The 21679-nt window shown below is 38.1% G+C and overlaps 2 protein-coding genes across 3 annotated transcripts; one reads left to right on the top strand and one right to left on the bottom strand.

The window, feature by feature from the left end:
• Nucleotides 1–690: 690 nt before the first annotated feature.
• Nucleotides 691–16576, bottom strand: LOC110063299 (vacuolar protein sorting-associated protein 33B-like). Of its 2 annotated transcripts, XM_020770268.2 has the most exons (23): nucleotides 16493–16576; nucleotides 15768–15848; nucleotides 13995–14056; nucleotides 12699–12748; nucleotides 12451–12518; nucleotides 12114–12159; nucleotides 10431–10525; nucleotides 10059–10163; nucleotides 8951–9047; nucleotides 7569–7646; nucleotides 7212–7285; nucleotides 6803–6889; nucleotides 6575–6668; nucleotides 6225–6299; nucleotides 6029–6093; nucleotides 5523–5577; nucleotides 5161–5207; nucleotides 4663–4731; nucleotides 3803–3844; nucleotides 3439–3540; nucleotides 2603–2693; nucleotides 2138–2245; nucleotides 691–1324 (listed from the first exon to the last, which is right to left on the bottom strand). In XM_020770268.2, exons 1-23 carry the CDS (start codon nucleotides 16565–16567, stop codon nucleotides 1254–1256), a joined length of 1737 nt encoding a protein of 578 aa, XP_020625927.2. In that variant the 5' UTR covers nucleotides 16568–16576; the 3' UTR covers nucleotides 691–1253. The 2 variants fall into 2 exon arrangements, with proteins under 2 accessions (XP_020625927.2, XP_089152473.1); XM_089296347.1 differs by lacking the exons at nucleotides 5161–5207; nucleotides 5523–5577.
• On the top strand, nucleotides 16570–21367 carry LOC110063300 (coiled-coil domain-containing protein 124-like). Its single transcript, XM_020770269.2, has 2 exons — nucleotides 16570–16828; nucleotides 20500–21367. Exons 1-2 carry the CDS (start codon nucleotides 16670–16672, stop codon nucleotides 21007–21009), a joined length of 669 nt encoding a protein of 222 aa, XP_020625928.1. The 5' UTR covers nucleotides 16570–16669; the 3' UTR covers nucleotides 21010–21367.
• The last annotated feature ends 312 nt before the right edge of the window (nucleotides 21368–21679 follow it).

Here is a 21679-nt window from a genome sequence, read left to right as displayed (position 1 = left end):
TGTATGTATGAAGGACATGTTCTTATTATGAGTTTGCCCGTGAACGCAAATTTATCCGATACTGTTTAAACCAAAATCCACAGCTAAATCTTCTTTTAAAAGCTCCAATTAAAAGCACTCCGCTGAACCTACAAACGGTAAAGGAAAGCAGCAAAGGAACTCCCAGAGTGCATTTCGCTTCCACAGGGGGATAAAAAGTGCGCGACATAAGCGCATGGACATAAGCGCGACAAACTATGCGAAATCACTATCCAAAGGAATGCATGCCCGCCAGCATAAAGCGATTACGTCATCGCTTAAAAATGGGTCACACTTGTAAAAACGGTTCATACTTGCGAAAATGGGTCACATCTGGAAAGAGAGGGGTTACACTTGTCAAAAAGGGGTCACGCTTGAAAAAAGGGGGTTGGTCACACTTGGAAAAAAGGCGTCGGTCAAAGTTGGAAAAACAGTCACACTTGGAAAAATGGGTCACACTTGGGGAAATGGGTTTCACTCGGAAGTAGGGGGTCACAACTGGAAAAACGGGTCACACTTGGGGGAGAAGGAGACCACCTAGGAGAGTTGACAATACGACGCGCAGTGAAGTTTTTTTAACGAACGTCGAGGTGTTTTGAAATGCGATGAAATACTCTCTTGAGTGTTTATAAATCTTTTCTTTTTTTCGAAAATAACGGAGAAAAATGGACATATCGTTTCAAATTTTGTATTAATAATGACTTTGACAACATAATTCTTTTCTCTTACCTAATTGATTATTCTATTACAATTTTTATAGCCGTTCAGTACAGCTGTAGAACGGTCTACGTTGAGGTCTCTTTTCAAAAGGTGAAAACATATTCGTTGTAGATCATCAATGGGTGGGCGGTATGCAAATTCTTTTTATTCGTACACTCCGTGGAATTCCCGCGAGTGGTAGTTTCTGGACATTCGCTCAGCCGTATGCTTGTGGCTCCAGAGTATAATGGCGGCCGACTTGTACCTGCCACAAATTGGGACCCCATGTCCCTTGACGGCCAGAACGGAATGTCTGTTTGCTATAATCCCGTCAGAACTATAATCCGTCTACGGTCCAGTTTTACTGTCCTCCAAGTCTAAACATGATTACTATGTAATCGTAGTAAAATGTATCTGATGTGTGTGAAACACCATATGTAAATATCTACAGCAGATTGCTAGGGTTTCGTTCCATAGCACACAAGGGTTTAAGGGACCTCGCCCCTCGGTAATGTAGTACATTTTATTCACCACGCCTAGCAAGATAAGGACTCCAACAGTCGAGTGCCATTTATAATTGCTGTAGTAGCGACTATAATCCGATATCCTGCGGCGGAAAACAAGAATAATATAGAAATTCACTCGTTACTTTCAAAATAATTGTTGAAAGGATCGAGTTAATACAAAAAGAGATGTTACTTTTTAAATAATTTTTGATAGTTCTCTGGTTGATTTTCACTATGAGGCAGCCTCCACACTACGCCGAAGGGATTTGAAAACGCAGCTTTATTTCTGCGGTTAGGCCTGCCGTCCACACTAATCCGTCACGATAAGGAAGCTTTTCGAAAACGCTCTTCAAACCGGAGGAATTTGAAAACACTGGCTTAACGTTTTCGTGTGGAAGGAAAACATTTTGAAAACGGAGCTTTTCGAAAACGATGGCGTCACGATAATCCTGTGATTTCCCTGACCTACTTTTCCTCAAACACAAATCCAAAATGACCGGTGATTGCTGCGTTTTCAAAGTGAAATAGTCGTTTTTAAATTTCCTCCGGCGTAGGGTGGACGGGACTTGAGTTTTAATTATCGACAATACGTACAGGCGCGTTCAAAACAACGTGACCTAAACACCATCTAACCATTTCGGAATGTCTTTCACGCTCTTTAAGGAACACAAAACATCCGCAACTCTCAGTGTTTGCTCCCCTGAAACTGCACTAACTTCCTTCTTTTGACTGTCTTGTTAATATATACCACATTACAATTACAGGTACATGTAATATTTAATCACTGAAGAACACTGAGAGAGATTTATGAAACCCTCTAGCTCCCTCTCGTGAAAAGTACGATTAGGACCCGTTTAGCTGTGTTCCTAAAAAAAATGGACACGTATTTCAACTTTAAATAATAGGGCGACTACCTAACTTGGTGGCCAGAAGCCTGAGCGCTGAAATTTCAGAGAAGGTACACCCGCCAAGAAACATTACAAGTTTACACTTTGATCCTGGAGGTTCATTTGTATTGGAATCTATGGAGAATGAAAACAAGCTTTAGTACAAAACAAAAAAAGCATACCTTAAAAAAAAAACACGGGAATACATAAATAAGGAATAAAGAAAAGCTCCTAAATACACATTACTGTCTAATGTTAATCACGCTTCCTTCTGTAGGAAAAAGAATTAAAGATGAGTTAAAAACAAACTTTTGTTGGATGAAACTGATGTCTTCACAATCATCCATTAACGACAACATCAAAAAAATAATTACACAACAAAAGATAGAGAGGAGCAAATAGTGAAACGATATGGTTTGCCCCAACCAGCTTACGAAATGTTTCCTTTGCTGCGTGGTTCTTAAAGATAACAATGCTTATTAGTTGGCTTACATCTTGCAGAAGGTGCCATTCGCGACGAGTAAACATCGACACTTAATAACCTAGCCATCTCTTCAAAAGCAGGCATTCCAATTGACAGAACCTAAACAAGAAGAAATAAAGAGTTTTGCAAATACAGTGGAACCCCGTTAATCCGGTCACCAACGGGCCACAACAATTTAGCCGTAATAACGAGGTGGCCATAAGGCGGGGTTCAACTGTAGTTTCATTCTAGATCTTCAAAGTCCAATATTAAATACGTCCCGGCCATATTCAACTGTTAATTCATCGTGTATCGCATTAAAACGAAATTTTGAATCGAAACTGATACTATAAGTTAACTTTGTCTACCCCTTTAACCAAAGAAAGCTGGTTTTGGCATGATACCAGTTTTCCAGAGTTGCCGATTGTTATTGTCCAGTCACAAAGCGACGACACAACAATTCTCCCATCTTATTATAAGACGGAGAAAATTACTACTTTATGATTGGCTGAGAGGAGGCCAATTTCTCGTTAATTTTTAATTTGCACGACAGTGAAAATTAATGCGCGCGCTTTCGTAATCTTCCCAGTCATTAATAAATGAGAAATCGTGTGAAAGCTCGAAGCAATGTATATTTCCCTCGTTCTAATTACCGTGTTACCCAAGTGGAACTGAAGTACACTATTCGGGAAGTTTAAAAATTTTTTCAAATTGCACTTGCCTTAAGGCTCGTGCAATTTTGACAGAATTTTCAAATATCACTTGTAAATCCTTAATTGCACACGATTACCTATACAAATTTGACCGAAAACAGTAATTATTGGCCGGCTACTGACTTATCACTGTGTGTAGATAGAGAACTGACCTGCTCCACAAGCCTGCAGGAGATTGGAGTGTAGGCACCACTGAACACATACGCCATCTCTTGTGGTTTCTTTAGGTCAACCTTCTCCACATCCTTTGGCACCTGTTAAAATATGATTACTGCGGTTATATCAAACTTTTCTAAATAGCAATCAAAACAGCAGACGGGTCCTGTGAGAAGCGTGAGTGGAAAGTCTGAAAGATGCCGCATTGCAGTAGAACCAAGTAGTGACACAGATTCCTGGGGCACTTACTGCACAATGTCTGTCTTGGCAGTGGAATATTGTATGTCTCTCTGTTGTAACCGCTTCTAGTCAACCTTACAAATTTTACAAGTTTTAAATGTACAAGTTTTGAATACTTACTAGGTTTAACCGTTTGCTCAGAGTCTTGAATGTGCCTCTTTTCTAATAAAATAATAACAGTGTAAAGTTAACGAAAGTGAAGGATGATCATCGCAGTAATTTTTTATTTTTATTTTTTTATTTTTTTTTTCAATTTAAGCAATTGGAAAGAAGAAGTCTGAAAAAAATCAGGGCTTCAACGGGATTCGAACCCGTGACCCCCGCGATACCGGTGCGATGCCCTACCACCTGAGCTATGAAGCCAAACATTAAGAGCGAGGTCAATCAATTGAGTTCATATCTTCCTGTAAGGAGTGAAATGATGTGAAGTATATATGAAATAATTCATACTTGAACTGCGGCTGTAGATGAAAGTGAAGAATGATCATCGCAGTAATTTTTTTAATTTAAGCAAGTGGAAATACTAAGTACATTAACTTACCAGAGAGAGAAAATCCTTTATTTAGCACTTCCATCAGTCAAACCTTGCATCTTAATTTCGAATCTCTGTACCAGGCCCAAGTGGTTGCCCACACAAAAGAAAGCTATTAAAGAAGCTCAGTCACGGCATTGAAAAGTTTAGCCTTCAAATTCGTCGTTTGTAATCCGTGTCAATCTTCTCCTTCCTTAGCCATCCTTGTTCCTTTATGGTTTATCATTATCTCTTTGGTGTTTTTCTATCTTATTAAACTGTTATTTTCAGGTTTTCTACCATTAAAAGGAAATTTTGTATGTGGCCAAAATAACTCAAAATACCGTGATTGAGCCCCTTTAAGCAGTACTTTTATAAAGACTATTTGTTATTCGATTTTTCCCGAGGTTTTTAGAAGATGCGTCAAACATGTACTTAAAACGTGTTGGGAGATTAATGAAAAACTTACATCAAGTTCAGTGTAAAGTCCCAGTTGTTTGAGAGCACTGAAGGTGAGCATGTGATCGTGACCAAAACTCTGAAAAATAAAACAAAAGAGATGTAAAACAAAAAAAAATACATACATAGACCTTGGAGGGCCAAATACCCTGTGAGCGATTATACATCAAACGTGTTACATACAACTAATGCTCGCAAAAACCTGACTCAGATAAAATTGTAACACATTTTTTTACATGTTTAAGAAATATGTTTGTAACCTTCAAGGTTATTGTCTTAAACAAAAAAAAAAAAAGAACGATCCCCCTAACCTCTAGACAATCGGAGGCAAGGAAGCTTTACATCTTTGCCTTGTTGCTCGCTCGTTGCTAATACCCTAACTGTGATAACTGGTAAACAAAAAGAGATTATCTCAAATTCATGACTGCCACACTTGTTCACGCCGAACAAAGTTGATTAATGTAGCTCCTTGATCGTGCAAGGTGGAAAAGCTCTTCCACCAAAGTACCTGAAGAAACTTGTGTTTTAGGTTATGGTACAGTTTGGCTTCAATCCCTGAAAAGTTAAGAGTAAGAGTCAAAACAAAGAAAGCCAACGAGTAACCCGTATACTACAAACATTTGCTTACATGTAACGTTAAGGTACACTGTAAGAAATAAGGAGAAATAAGGAAGTTTAAAAAACAAAGTTACTTTAAAGAAATTTATTTTCGAGGTTTCTTGGGCTGAAATGCACTACAACTGTACAAGAAGGGAACAGCCTTGTTTCAATTAAACCTCTTCACGGTTACATTAAACAAGCAAAATGTCGGGCACTTTGTGCATATAAGAACGAAAACATACAAATTAATAAATTCCAGAAACCGCTCACCTCCACGAGTTAAAGAGAGCAAACATAAGAGTTGCAGTGTTTTGAATGAATTTACCTGTCGATTACGAATATATTAATTGACATCACAACCATGTTTACACTTGAATTAAAGTTATTTAAAAAAATTCTTTTGTTGAGATATATGTTTCATAAATACATTAATTCCACAGTTTTTGGCACTGTATGTAACTGTATGTAAATCCTCACAACCTTTATTTACATTTAAGAGATGCGTATAATCTAGTTTCACATGTACATTATCTTCTGTTCATCCTGTTTAAAACAAACCTATCAATAAACTCACTAGCTAGAAACGTCAGAATCACAAAAAATAGCTTTAGGTTCACATTACAGTGTAGCCTCATACGGAGATGCTGTTTGGGTTTGTCATACACCATTGTTTCATGTTTTTCGACTGGAATTGTTAGACTGCTACACAACTGTTTTCGTTGCTGAGAGCTAGTTACCAGGAGTAAATGAGTTCTGATATCACAGACTCAACTAACCTGTCTAATAATACATTCTTCAAGGTAATCAGTATCTTCCTTATCTTCTATGAGCTCCAGCATGTCTACAACATGGATGATAGAGTTTCGTCATCAGAAATGGAATCTGCCTCAGTATATCAACACCCTATAAATGTACACTATCAGTCAATCAATCAAATGACAGTGCAACAATCAATTGCAGTGTGAAACATACTGTGCTCAGCTCGAAGTCGTCGTTCAAAGTTCTCCTTGGTCTTTGTTTTAAGCACCACCTCACAAGCACCAATATCTAGCAGATGCACAGATAAACAGTTAGCTACAAATTATACAATTCAACAGGATTTGAAAGCATATCTTTACATAATTTTGTGGCAAACAAGTTGTGCTGTGGGTGTTAAATAGGTTATAAATTAAGAAACTATTATAATTTTAAAATAAAATGAAAAACAAAGCAAAGATACTCAAAAAAAGGAATAGTTCTGCTGGACTTCAAGCCATTGCTCAATGATGGTTTGGATGCTTCATAACTATATTTATTATCTCAATAATGATATAGCAACATACGTATAGTCAGTCCTTTGTGTTGTTCTCGCAGCCCTCTCAGTTCATCAGACACAAACTGCCTCATGTCACTCACAGTTGACAGGTGTTGTCGTTTCTGTAAAAACAAACATTTCCATTAGAACAAGATGCTAGAAACATCAATATCGCACCCAAGGTCAAGGACGAGATCGTTCAAGAAGAGCGCAGTTGTTGAACTCAGATATGCATTTGCATAGCTTTTATACTCACATCATATCCAGACTGAACATCCTTTGCCTTTTGACTGAGATAACCGAACACATTTGAAAAATGACGATCCCTGGTGTCACAGAAAACCTTCGCAGAAAACAGAAAAGTAAGTTTTTGGACCCAAATTAGGAATTACCCAAACAATAACAAAAAATAAAACTCAAATGAACAAGTAGTAATCTTAAAAAAAAGTATGTGTGGAAATAAACTTGAATATACTTGTAATAGTGTGCCATGTGTGATACCCTGATTGCTCCATTTATTTACTTTCAAGATATATTACCTTTAAAGTATAGCAATTTGCACCATATAAACCAGGCAATACAGAGTTAACTTTGCAATGTTGCAAGCATTACAAAGCTAAATAAATAACTACTGATAACATTGCCTTAGTCAAAGTATGTCTTACCCTGTCTTGGTCATTCAATAGCATCTTAGTTTTCTGGTCTTTTCCAGTGACTTCTGTACCAAACTCAACCACACCTTTAGGAAAACATACAAAAAAATTCATTTTAGATAACTACGGTAATATACTTCAGAAAATAGAGTGGAAAATATTATAATTTGGCTAAACACAAGCAGCCCAAGTTTCCAATGTGATTGATTAACTAAAGGCAACTCTGTGTTGATAATAAGAATCAATGACAATAAATCACTTGATGTTAGCTTTAGTTCTCCTTTGTGTCACTTCCTGAAATACCAGTTCTTTGTTTGCAAGCTTGCCTTTTTGTTTGGACAAGATAAAATGAACAGTCAAACAACTTACCACTCCTAATGCCAAATGTGTCATCAACAACTCCAGCATAGGTGACTTGAGAACAGAGTGGAGTAACAAAGTCTACACCTGTTTATAGTGTATAAGAGATACACACATCGAAGATCAGAAAGGCTGCTTTCTTTTGCAAAAGAAAAATGAATGTTTAGGAAACCCTTACAGTTTTACACACTTTGAATTCAAATTCTCCTAAACTTTCTTGTGATGAAGGTTTGCATTGGGCTATGGTACATAAATAACAAGCATCCACAGTCTATTATCTAAGTTTGTAAAGTAAAGCTAACAAAATGTAATATGTCCTATGTCATGACCCTGTGCACTCAGTATCAAACAAAATGACTATACAGTCAACCAGACCATGCATTTAACTGACCAAAATTTTAGTGGAGCTCCTGCACGCCAAAGGTGCACAAGCGGAGCCCCATACCTTACAAAAATTTGGTAACCCATTAATCTGAAATTTTTGGTTGTCACGTGACTGTCCGTGCGTACGTCCGTCCGTCTATATGCCCATACGACAATACCTTGAAAACTAAGAAAGTAGCACCATTACCATAGCGACATCTTTGATTTTGGGCACCCTCACTATTATTAATTGACAGCTGTCACAACAAGCTATCCACTGACCAGTATCACGTGACTATATCGCAGGCTCAGGTTTAGAGCTCATCGAGGTTGCGTGTTTTTTTAAGTTGACCGCTGACCAGTTACTGGTTTACCGATTGGATCACAAGCTGAAGTCACGTTATTTCTCTTGGGGGAGAAGGAAGGAGTACTCGCAAAGGCAAAATTTTGGCACAAAATTGACCCCTGGTGCGCTGTTGACTTTTCTTCTGACACATTCCTTGTACAATCATCTCTTGGAAAGTCCCTGATATATTGCATACTACATAATTTCTACAATCTTGGTTAGGCATGTTGGGTATGGTTTGTTAAAATTTAACTGGAAAAAATATCAAAACCACACACTGAACAATAATATTACAATTGCTCACAATTGATCATTTTTTGAGTTTCTTATTGAAGAAAAAATAATTCTCTTTTTCCTTTATCGTCAGTTATTGCAATCAAGAGCTCCGCTTTTAGGCTTGGCTAAATCTATATATTATATATACCTAGACTGATATGAGCAGTGCACTCCACATGAAGGCCTGACATCTGCATCACTCAATCAAGGAATAATTAGTCAATATTATTTCACTCAAAATATTGTGTACATCTTTCTAATGCTTATAAGTGAGCTATTTGGCATATCCAATCTGCTCTGCATTTGGTGCATGGTTTGATCAAACCAGCATCAACTTCATTGCACTCTAGTGTGATTTAATTATAAATGGTTATATTTAGTGACATAAATTTTATACTTTACTTACTTCTGTCAATGAGGATGAGTGAACCTATCTCAGGTCCATCAACAGGTTTGTACTCTCCTTCCTCTGCTAATGTGTTCTTAATTAGCTCTCCAACCATCTAGAAATTATTAAAATAAATTAACTAAACATTAAGTTTATTGACATCTATTAGGACCCCCTTCAATCCTTAAGCCTTATTATTCATTTCTATAAATTCTCCATGTTGTAAACTAAGAAAGGAAGAAAACATACTGTCTGTACTGGGTGCCCAGGGGGGGGGGGGCACTCCCATATTAAAGGGACAGGTAGCTCATCTGAATTTTTTGAAAAGAACCCTTAAGAGGTACCAAGATCCTGTTTTGTGGGCGTGGCATACCCCTATTAAAGAAGTTCCAATTCTGAAACAACACATTATTTCCTAACATTTTTTTTTCGGCTCAATAGCCTAAAAGGTACTGTAAAAGTTCCTGCTGTGGACGTTTTGAGGATGAACACCCCAAGACGTACCAAAACCATTTTTTTTTTTGAGCCCTAAAAGGTATGACAGGCACCACATCCTTTTTATATGGGAGTCCCCCCCCTCCCTGGGCTGGTTGCCCATGTTCAGTGTGTACTTGCCAGTATTCTATGTATGGCTTAGATATTATATTGGCTAAGAGTAGTTTGAACACTAATTAAACGAGGAATTTCCTTTTTTTTTTCAATTAGTAACGCTTCAAGTAAAACAAAAATTACTTACTGACTGAGTTAGACATAAAAAGTTTTAATTTACTTCTTGTACAGTCTCACCAAACCCACTTTTAATTAACTCTTTATCATAACATCAAGTGAGACCCAGAACATAAATTGAGTCTCAGATGGAGCGGCCTAATAGTTTGTGTATTGGAATTTCTAAACTGAGAAGTCCAGGTATAAGGCTAGCCAGAGTATCTGTATTGTGCTCTATGTCTCTCCAATCCAGTTCCTAGGGTTGAAACACTCTTTAACCTCAAATGCACACACTAAGTGTTGCTTTCTGGCTTTGCAAAACACTATAAAATATCCTTTGTCAAGCTTTGGGATAATGTAATGTATTTTGTTCTTTAATATCTTGGAATTTAGAGAATACTTATAATATTATGTAATATACCTTGGCACAGTTTCCTAATCCATATACCCTTGGGATTGTACCATACAGCTGCTGTAAAGTCACAAGAGAACGAGCCACAAAAGACAGAGACATTTGATCCCCATCCTGAAATATAACATCCCATTTGCTTATAAGGAACGGGTAAATTTTCGGTTAGTCAAGTACTGAGGCTGTAAGACCTTTACAACAACTATTGATTTAATTTCAACTGGCAGAAAATTTTATTAGCACTCAGCTCAGAGGCATTTGACATAAATTCTTGCCTGTAGCTTAGGTTACAAAAACTCTCTAATTCTCCCGAACTTTTTTGGTTAATGACTTATGTTAACATAAGCACCATTTTCTTTTTATTTAATAGACAAGTTTACTTACCAAAAAATAATCTTTTAGAAAGCCTGGCAACTCCAGAGTCAACACATCTTCATCCAGTGGAATAAACTCCAGTTGAAATTCATCAAAAGATATGTCTGAAATCCAAAAAAATAATAATTTACCTATCGAACTGTGGGAGGTACTACAGCAGTACCATAGATTGGATGCTAGACTTCAAGTCGAAAAGACCAGGTTTGAGCCCTAGTTGGCCTGGGTCATATTGACAATGTGTTCCTGGGCAAGACACATACAAACCATTTACATTTACGCTTAATTAACTCAAGATGTAGTTCCTCCTCCCACTCAACTGTACGGATGAGTACTGGTTAGGTAAATTTAATGTGGCTAAATATGATTTAGGCTAAGTTAGACTCAAACCAATGCAGTTAGCGGTTTCCCCTTTTACAGTACGTGACTTACAGGGCGGCCCTCTGGAGATTTGCAGGGCTGTTGTGTCACATTGCATTGCACGTACTGTACTGCCAGCTGATCATTGCGGATCATTTGCTCTGCATTTTGGCGAATCTTTGTGGATTCTCGCCCCTTCCCGTCCCTCCCTCTTGGTTGCTGGTTTCTAGGTAACTATGGGTCAGGTAAGTTGTTTCCACTGATTCATTCAGGGTGATGGTGCCAGTTAGCAGCTGCTTTTGGGGGTGTTTCCCGCTTCCAGGGTTGCCATGGATACCTCCCCTTCTGCTTATGGCTTCTGCTTCCTGCTAACCTTTCAGGCACCAGTTCCCAAGCTCATCTATTTGTGATGAGTTTAAACACTAATACTTAACCCCACAGGAACCAGCATCATATAATGTTACACAATTCCTAACATTAAAGGATTACAAAATGTAAGACCTTTGCATAAATTATACAGATGTATGAAAAAAGCAAAATTTAAGGTTACCGTAAACCTTCGCGGGTGTCCTTAGCGAAAAAAAATATTACCACGCTGTCTTAGAGACAACCACTACAAATTATATATCAATGCAAAGGTTATAGAATGCTCTATTTGATAAAAATTGTTTTGCCTCAATTTTTTTTAATCATAAGGCGAGCGCGACCTAAAAGCGCGAAACGACCAACGTTCCATTGAGCGACTTTATCGGGTATCAAACTCGACCGCATCAACAAAGCTACTGCATTATATCATTCACGAGGCATCAATCATCAAAACCGTGTGAGGGTTTGTCGATATTCCTATTGGTTGTTTTGGAAAATTTCTGTCAAGTTTGATGTCCAAAAATACAGCAACACGTTTTACCGCGAAGGCCATTGCAGGAGATCAATTTTGAAAAACGCAAATCCCCCACACGGTTTTGATGATTGATGCCTCGTGAATGATATAATGCAGTAGCTTTGTTGATGCGGTAGAGTTTGATACCCGATCAATTCGCTCAATGGAACGTCGGTCGTTTCACGCTTTTAGGTCGCGCTCGCCTTATGATTAAAAAAAATTGAGGCAAAACAATTTTTACCGAATAGAGCATTCTATAACCTTTGCATTGATATATAATTTGTAGTGGTTGTCTTTAAGACAGTGTGGTAATATTTTTTTCACTAAGGACACCCGCGAAGGTTTACGGTAACCTTAACATAATTATGGCCTTGGCTAGTTGGATGTAATTTGATTGCATAACAATTAATATTAATGTCATCTTTACAGTTAGGGTTAGGGTCATGTTTAATTACCTCCATAGACTCCCTCCTGCTCTAAAATCATCTCACAGGAATACAACTGCAAAAACAAATTATTTAACAATGGTAAACAGTTTGACAAACATTTTTAGTTAGTTAGGCCATCACGTTCCTGGTGGAACAAAGGGCGGTTTGACAAGTGCTTAGATTTAAAATTATTAACCCAGTCAGATGTCAAAGCCTGCCTTAAACTGAGCCCTGTTCTCAATGCTTTTGTCTGACATCATAGCAGCTAAGCCAACCATTAGCTCTGCTAATCAAACAGTTACATGTACATAAAACAGAGAAAGTGTGCATCAATGATTATCATTACAATCCACATGCTACAAACCCTTTTTGGAACAAATACAACTTTATAAGACCTGCTTCTCCCACTCATTTTGTCTTTGTTAATATGATCTGACAAGGAACAGAAAAGAATTCATCAGAATTACATATACTGAAATTGACAGATTAGAATACATGTCATAAATTTAAGGTTAAATGACAGTAATCATTGTTTCTGCTACACTGTAAGTACTCTTTTTACAAATGAAATTCCTTCCAAGAAATTAAATGTTACAGTTGACCTCTACCCACCGGCCACAAATTTGGTTGACAATAACTCTGGCCTCAACAAATAGATTCTCCTGATGGATATAAAGGTTCACCAGAGTTAGTCTGAAAAAACTCAATAGGATACTGGTTTAAAGTTATTATGTTTAACCTATTGACTCCCGGAGCTTTTTGCCAAAAACACATTTTTCGGACATTTTGGACATTTTTCAGCCTGGATATGGGCCAAATTAGCTGCAATCTACTCAAAAAGGAATGCCTTTCTTTCCACTAGCATCACGCTTTATGACATTTTTGCTCGGGCATGCCCAGAAATCAAAATTTCTTTTGGACGAGAAAGTGACCCAGTTTTTAGGCTTTTTGTCTTTTTTTTTTTTTTTTTGCCTTTCCTTTTTCTCCTTCTCTTATCTTTTTGCTGCAGTGATTGACCTTCTACTGGGCTTGCTTCCCATTGAAAAATTCCAGAGAAATTATCATTGAGATGGGCAATACTTACCATGGAGTAGCCAACTGTACCCAAAGGAAATTTTGCTCCGAATTTTCCACTCAAATTTCCGAACATTTTCATGCATATTTCAGGCTCCATTCACTCTCTCCGCCCACTAGACCCCATCACAGTGATCTGGGTATCATTGGAAAGATCTCTTCCTTCGGCAGAACTTCAGTAGAGATAATCATATGCCAATTTTTAGTCAAAGGTGATGACGTCATGGCCAGTTATGGCCGGCACAGGAATCAATAGGTTAATCAAATTGAGAATGATCTTCCTCGCATGTAAGATTGCATATTAGAAATATATTCTAAATTTTGCAATGTTTGACTATTATTAACTTAACTGATATGCTCAATATGTTGTCACTTTTGACAAATTTCCAGCATTGACAACTAACTATTCACACCTGTACCCAAGCCTGGAGGACTCCCAAGTCAAAATTGCAGGGTAATCATCCGGAATGTTCAAACTCCAAAGAACCCTTGAAAAGTTCCAACCTAAAATCTTCTCTTGTAGACATGGTGTAAGTTTCTTCCACCCTCCCCTTCCCCCACTAACCCAATGCCACCACCTCCCTCACAGGTAAAAAATTGTAAAAGGAGTGTTTATCTAAAGTGAACAAACTACACAGGTTAAGACAAGATACACTGTAGATATCTTGGGATTCCGATTTTGACAATGTATACCAGACTCTTTTTCACTAGATGATAATATATTTTACATGTTAGCTTATTCTCAAAACAAATTCATTCACCAAAATTACCACTATTTACTTTTAATTAAACACTTAATAGGTCTAGCTTTTTTAATCTTATGTATTCACTCACTTGTCACCACCAGCATCAAGACGATCATTTTCCAATTTAAATATCTTATTAACACCATGCTCCTGCCAAACACACCCCACATTAGTATGAAAAAGATATTAAATATAACTGAGTTATGACCTTATGAACTGGTAGAGGGTCACTCCAGATGGTCATTCTGAGAGATTTGTAGTCATTTAGACAGTTTGTTTCATGGATTAGAGAAATTAGCCAAAAACAGCACAAACCTCCCTAAACAAATGATGAAGTTTAGTTACAAACTATTTGAGGTACTCATTAATATTGATGGACTTAAAACAACAACTGAGAATTAGTGGGACAAAAAATGATGATAATGCATTAAGCAACGAAGAATTCTTTACAAGTGGGTTTATAGTGGAGCACCGTAACTATAGTAACAGAATCACAAGCATACATAGAAATATAAAACTATGGAACTCTTTTTTCATGGTCAACATGGCTAGAGGCATCCACATGGATCGCAGGCGTGTGTGCCCAGTGACGGCGGCCATACTACACGTACCAAGTCATGCAGCCTTGGTTTACAGCATACATCTTAAATATTGGACATCCATGTTAAGGTTTATCGACACCTGTCAAAACAAGGTATCCTCTGACCAGTATCACATGACTGTATTGCGGGCTCAGATTTAGAGCTCATCAAGGTCACATGGTTTTTTTAAAGTTGACCACTGACCAAGAACAGGGTCTAAATTGGATTGTGGACTCAAGCAAGTTTAACTTGTGGTAATCAGGACCTTTTATTATATCTCTCAGTTAGTGTTAGTGTTAGTGTTAGTACATGCACTGTGATTGGTCAATTTAGTGGGCTGTACTCTCCTGTACGGCCCACTAAAATTTAAAGTTGGTTTTGTTGCCAAACTGTTTTGTATTTATCACCAAGTGTTCTCAACTTTCATAGCAAGTGAAAGTTTAAAACTTTCCTATACTCTAAATTGTGTAATAAAGCATGCTAACAACTGACTTGTTTTGCTTTCGAGGTGCGTTGGAAATTTGAAGCCTTTCCAAGTCCGCATGAATAGAAATCGTTTCTGAACCCATCAGGCACACAGCAGAGATATAATAAATATCTTACTAACCTCGTCTTCTCAGTCCATACTGTAAGTTACGGATCCTCATTTTTTCCCCTTCAATTTATGACCCCCGTGCTTTGCACTTGGGCCATAAATCGAAGGCGAAAAACCTTGGTCCGTAACTTGCAGTACAGACCTCAAACTTGGTTAGTAAGAGGTATGTACTTTGGAAGCCAGTTAACGCTGACCCAGGATTAAAGGTTAACCAAAGTATAAATTGTTCTCATATAAAAATGTTTTTCACTGCTTATGTTTTGTGTAGTTTGAGGTTATTCAAACTCAAAACAGAAGGCCAAACAATATAAACAGAAAACCTCACCGCAAAGCTACAAAACTCAAATCAAAATTCTCGCTTATCCTGGGTTAAGCTGGTTATTGGGCTTTGATCAACCCGGTCTAATCTATATATTCTTAAATTATATATTGAAAATAGAAAAAACTACACTTTCATCCCGAAAAGCCTGTTTCGTGATCGCTCACTCTTTAGGGGAAATTATATATACACTGAGTACTATATAAGGAGTCTTATCATCCCCCTTTCCTCCCTACAGCTTTGAGAGGTTGAAGAGTTTTAGGGGGTAATATTTTATTACATTGGTATTCCAGGTGATTTTAAGTCACAGTTGGATTGACAGCTATCCTGGGCTGAATTATGATAATTCAAACTTTTAGTGGTCACCTTTAGGAATGAAGCTCCTGTAAAATGGTCCAAAGGTTTCATAAGCTGAGGATCAATCACAAGGTCCTTAATTTCTGGAACCTGCAGGTGAATTATAAGATAAAAATATTATTAACTAACACAAAAAGGAAGTTGATGCTGTGCTGTTCTAGAAAATATCCACCCTCCACCCTTCTCCGCCCCCCCCCCCCCCCTCTCTGAAAATTCCATGCTAATATTAAAAGTTCGTCATCCCCCTGTCCCACCCATCTCAGAATTTCCAATGACCTCTCGATATCATATGAAGACTTTTGTTAAGTCATGAGAAACAGTATCACGAATTTTTGCTGTTAGTAGTTTTTTTTTTTCGTGAACAGAAAAAGTCAGGGATTAATTATACATGACGGATGACATCGACAGTTGCATTTTGCTGAAGACTAAGTCATATGATCAAAAAGTTTGTGTAAGTTTCTTCTAAAATTCTGTGGTTAATTTATCTAAACATTCTCACAAATGTTCCATCTGCAGCTGTCACAAATATATGTTATACGTTTGAATATATGCCATGTTAGCAACAAACTGAGTTAGTTACTGTCAAAATTAACAATAACAGGAAAATATGAACAATGCGAACGTCTCCGGATCCTGTGTGAGGAACAACATTTAAAGTTGTTGTATCAGCTTTTAACCATTAAAACTCCTTCCACCTAAATTTGAAACACAAACTCATTTGATGATCAACTTGCCGATTCCAGAATTTCCACTAGCCTGTCCCTAGTAATCACTTTTAGATGAGAGAATTTTGGTCCTTGGACCGCCATCTTGCCTCGTAAGGCCAGGCTGCTAAGTTGTTCAGTGAACTGCTGAGAGAAATGAAAAGAGGAAGGTTTACTGGAAAAGAAAATACGTCTTTATAGTTTAGGATGCCTAAAAAGTTTAAAGGAGTAAACACAAAAGCTGAAGAAACCCGTGCACGAAGGGAAGCAGTAAAAGTAGCCGAGAGGGAGAAAAAACAGAAGGAAGAAGAGGATAAATTATGGGAAGATAACGATAAACATGTCTTGAGGAAACAGCAAAGAAAGGTTTGTGTAGTTAGACGTTTATTGCAACATTTTGAATTAAAACGCGAAGATTTGATACCAATTTGGTTCATACACATTGTAGAAGAAGTGTTAGACGTCAGTTTTGAACGGGGAGTTGGAGTGTAATGGCTGTGAATTAAACACGGAAGATTAATATAATGTACACTTATTAAGGAACTTGATGTCTAAGCAAGTACTTGTAAATATATAAGGTTTTGCTATTTGGCTATATTTAAAATTCAAATCTGGCGTTGATGGCTGGTAGAAATGAGAAAAATTTCAGTCAATCACACCTAGACAGATGAGCTTAAGCTTATAATTTGTCACAGAACTGATGGATCATGTGTACTCAAGGCACTTGTTGGCCATGTATCAGTCGGGACGAGTGTCATTCAACATATCAGCCCATACTCAATTGATATGTTGACTGGTACTCATTCACCATTTCAATCATTTCTCAGTGGAGACAATCAGTCGTCACTGTCGATCAATTGGCATTTGGTCAGTCTTTCCGTTGACAGTTGGTTGACACCTTGCCTGCTGTGTTACAATCAGCTATCAGCAGCATATTGGCAGACTGACTGTGTTACATTGGCCAAATGTTGGTGGTATGTACATTTGTTAGCTGTTATTTTTCCTGAAATAGTCTGAAATGTCAGTTCCTCTTCCTAACCTGCCTGCACCCAAATTGGGATAGAGTGAGGATACAGCTAACACTTTATATTATTGCTTAAATGGTCATTATTTTGAATTATAATGTGATATGACAAGGCAGCATGAACTCTGAACAAGCACTGAACAGGTAATAAATAATTGCACCTTTCACATAGTTATGGCACAAGACTCCAATCAAGTGATTGTTAAGTGTCTGCCAACTATCAGTAGAGTATTGGCCAAGTGTTGGTGGGTAACTTTGGTCAACATGTGTGTCAGTCAAGAGGCAACTGATATCATCCAACATATCAGCAGAATGTTGATCGACATATTGACCAAGTGTCAGTCAACATGTCAATCGAATATTGGTCAATATATCAACCTATACTTGGCTATTGATATTGACTGATACTCGAGTAACTGGTATATTAAATACACATGATCCAGACTGAATGCTAAGAAGCTCACTTGAATAAATTTGCTTGTTGGATGAAGCATTTGATTTTTTATACTGTAAATTCTTGAATTAGCACCTGGGGTGCTTATTTCAAATTTAGGAGAAGAAGGGGGTTGCTTAGTTGAGGGAGGTGCTTAATTGAGGGGGGCGCTTATTTAATTTTTCCCAAAGTTTGGTCAGACGTGATCAGGATTATGACCAGGGTTAATATATGTATGTGTCAGACCCTCGGAAGTCTCAGAAGGATCCTGTCTCTCATGAAGAACTGCATAATATAACCTCTTAAGCTGGTCTATACCTGCTGCATAAGGTTTGTTGAGCTTTAGGCAATGATCGAGCAAATCTTCACCACCATCTGTTACAACAGTCAATTTGCAGTGCTCGAATGAGTCAATAATCACTTGCTTGTGATTGAAGATGACCAAAACTATACATCCTGTGTTATCTCAATACTCTTCCATAAAACAGGGGGAGGGGAGGGGGCGCTTATTTGAGGGGTGGCACTTGTTTTCAATTTTGGCTGATAGGAGGGGCACTTATTTGAGGGGAGGCACTAGTTGGAGGAATACGGTATGCTCAGTCTCAGTCTCATTTGTACAAGTTTTTGTGTTGACAAACTTTGTAAGCATCTATGCCAATTCTCCCAGATTATCCAGGTGTCTCCTGGATGCAGACCAAATCTCCCAGTCTCCTGTATGGGTCATCAAATCTCCCAGATCCAGAGGAAAAAAATTAAACCAAAACAAGTTGGTTGTTTGTCCCACTCTGCAAAGAGAGGATTGTCTGTATTAGTGGGTGGATGTGTTTCTTACTATAAAGATGATGATGATGATGATTTGCCCCTTAGCTCCAGCTGGAGCATAGGCCATTGACCAGTTCAGTTCTCCATCGGCTTCTGTCCTGGGCAAGCCTTCCTACCGTGTTCCAGGTGTGGCCCACTTCCTCATTTCAGACTCCACATCCCTTCTCCAGGAGTTCCTTGGGCGACCCCTCTTCCTCTTGCCCTGAAGGTTCCAGCATAGCACCTGCCTGGTGAAGCTGTCAGCCAGTTTCCTTAAAGTGTGACCTATCCACCTCCACTTTCTCCTTAATATCTGATTCTCGATTGGTTCCTCGCCTGCTCTTTCCCACAGCATCTCTGTCTGTCCAACTGATTTTTAAAATTCGTCTGAGGCACTTGTTGATGAAGGACTGTAATTTCTGGGTCATTCACTTAGTTGATCTCCAAGTTTCTGAACCATAGAGGAGGATTGCTTTCACATTGGTGTTAAAAATTCTAAATTTGGTTCTCCTTAGGATGACTTGGAAGGACCACACTTTCCTCAACATGTTGAAAGCTACTCTGGCTTTGTTTATCCTGACCTTGATGGCTTCATCGGAACCCCCGTCAATGCTGACTACACTGCCTAGAGAGACAAAAGATGTTACCTCCTCCAAGATGGTATCCCTCGTTTTGACTGGTCTGCTGTTTGTACAGTTGACTTTCATAACCTTGGTCTTGCTCACATTAGGACGCAGGCCTAGCTTGATGGAATTAGCTGTTAACTGTGCTGTTTTGTCCTGCATTTGTTGGTTGTTACTTGACACCAGAGAGATGTCGTCTGCAAACTCCAAATCCTCGAGTTGTTCCCCCAATTTCCATTGGATCCCATTTCGCTGTTCTCTTGTTGTTTCCTTCATGATCCAGTCAATTGCAAGTAGAAACAAAAACGGTACCATCAAACAACCTTGCTTGACCCCAGTGTTACTATAGAGATACCAACCTAAAAAACTCAAAATCCAGAAGATCGCCAATTTTACCTTTTCGATTGCCAAAAACCTTGTCAGATGTAATTTTCCATTAATTCAACCAAAAGAAATGTGTCAAATATTCAAAACATTACCCTGAAAACACCATCTTGCTTTTGTGGTGGTCTTCAAAACAAGAACATGAAATGACTAAATTCTGAGTTTTGGAAAATGTGTTGTTTCAGAAAATAGATCCTTTTTAACTTGTTCTGTCAACATTCTGAAATAAAAATTACCTGCTTAAACTTAATCCTGCCATCAGTTTATTAACCCTTTACAAAGTTGTGTAAGCCTAATGGAAAAGTTCACTGTCTTACTAATGAAATTAATCCTAAATTTTACCGTTACGCTAATTTATAAAATAACTGAGCTACTGCGCGCGCTCTCATTGGTCGATAGGTGTGTTTAGGTGAGAGTATGTAAAAACGCTTGTGACGTTTCATATTCGCGCGTATTTTTGAGAATTATTTTATAAAAGCAACAGAGCACTTTTTCCATGTTTACATAGCCTCATCTAAACACTCGGGGGCTGGGAGAATTCTCGAAAGTTATGCAAACACGAGACGTAGTCGAGGGTTTGCATAACTATCTCGAATTCTCCCAACCCTCCTCGTGTTTAGATGAGGCTATGTAAACACGGAAAAAGTGCTCTATTGCTTAAATAGTCTTCAATAACAAAGCCTTGGACATATTTATAATTAAATATCTTATTTTTGTTTGTGATTTTCAGTATTCACGTGAAGTTACTTAATGTTATGATTTTCAACCCTAGGATGATAAAGACCGCAAACGCCTTGAAGCAGCAGAGCGCAAGGCCGCTAACCAAGAAGCTCTTAAGGCAGAGGAAAGTGAATTACCAAAGCAAAGTGGCAGTGTTCGTGCAAAGAAGACAGTAGCAGAGATTCAAGCGGAACGTGAAAGGAAAGCCGCGGCCGCTGCTTTAGCTGCAGCTAAAACTCAAAAGAAAGAGGAGGAGACTGCCGAACCTCTTGAAGAAAACCCAAATCAACAGATGGCAGCACTGATGGCGGCTGAAGGAGCTGTGGAAGCCCGCTCTGTGGAAGATGCTATAGCCGTGTTGAATGTTGGCGGCACACCGGTGGACAGACACCCAGAAAAGAGGATGAAAGCTGCCTACAGCGCTTTTGAGGAACGTGAACTTCCAAGGCTAAAACAAGAAAACCCCAACATGCGATTATCACAACTGAAACAGTTACTTAAAAAAGATTGGATGAAATCGCCTGAAAATCCCATGAATATGGTACATGCAAAAAAGACATAGAAATCTTCGTTGAGCTTGAATTAACTTTGTCTCATTGATTGCAAATCATAACGGATCATAAAAAGACGCAAATATACCATGCAGTGTTCCAGCTCTGGCATGCAACTAAGTTTTTTGGAAATATGTTTAAAGTATCTACCTGGTATTGCAATGTGGCTCGTGGTATTGTTGGATAGGTTTTTTTGAAAATACCATTTGTTGTTTACGAATAACCAACTTGCAAATTCATCGTCCTGGTCGAGATGGAGAATTCTGGTTTAGGACTTATGACTTAATTGTATTCTTCGTTAGCTGTACGGGACTCATAGCTTGGCAGTAGAAATGCTAAGATAAAAATAAAGTACACAAATTGTCACCATTTTTGTTCCATTTTCAACACACATTGACTTCCAACAAACATTTTTTGAGACTTAAGATATTTTTAGGTAAAAGTCGTGGTAGGTTTATTAAGGTTTCAAATACAGTCGGTTATCGATCGATCAACGGACTTTGTTTGACTTCGTTTATATGCGGGTGCAACAACACTTCTGATCTACGCGCGTAATCGAACAAATACATTTAGACTCAATGGCTCTTTAACCACGCAAATGTTTAGTAAAGAGGGTTAAATGGCGATACTCTACAGGTAAATGCCGTGGAAGGTTTATTATATGTAAGTTTTACAAATACG

This window comes from Orbicella faveolata, unplaced genomic scaffold (genome assembly GCF_042242905.1).
Source record: "Orbicella faveolata isolate gen_17 unplaced genomic scaffold, um_ofav_v1 contig_26, whole genome shotgun sequence".
NCBI classification, from domain to species: domain Eukaryota; kingdom Metazoa; phylum Cnidaria; class Anthozoa; order Scleractinia; family Merulinidae; genus Orbicella; species Orbicella faveolata.
Note: the sequence above shows the minus strand (reverse complement) of the source record. Positions and strands in the feature narration are given on the sequence as shown.

Coding starts and splice junctions, on each gene's coding strand:
- LOC110063299 (XM_020770268.2), bottom strand. CDS start 16,567: ATGGCGGTCCAAGGACCAAAATTCTCTCATCTAAAAGTGATTACTAGG. Junction 10,526..12,113: donor GCAGGAGGGAGTCTATGGAG/GTAATTAAACAT, acceptor TTTGGATTTCAG/ACATATCTTTTGATGAATTT. Junction 10,164..10,430: donor TTCTAAAAGATTATTTTTTG/GTAAGTAAACTT, acceptor GTTATATTTCAG/GATGGGGATCAAATGTCTCT.
- LOC110063300 (XM_020770269.2), top strand. CDS start 16,670: ATGCCTAAAAAGTTTAAAGGAGTAAACACAAAAGCTGAAGAAACCCGT. Junction 16,829..20,499: donor TGAGGAAACAGCAAAGAAAG/GTTTGTGTAGTT, acceptor TTTCAACCCTAG/GATGATAAAGACCGCAAACG.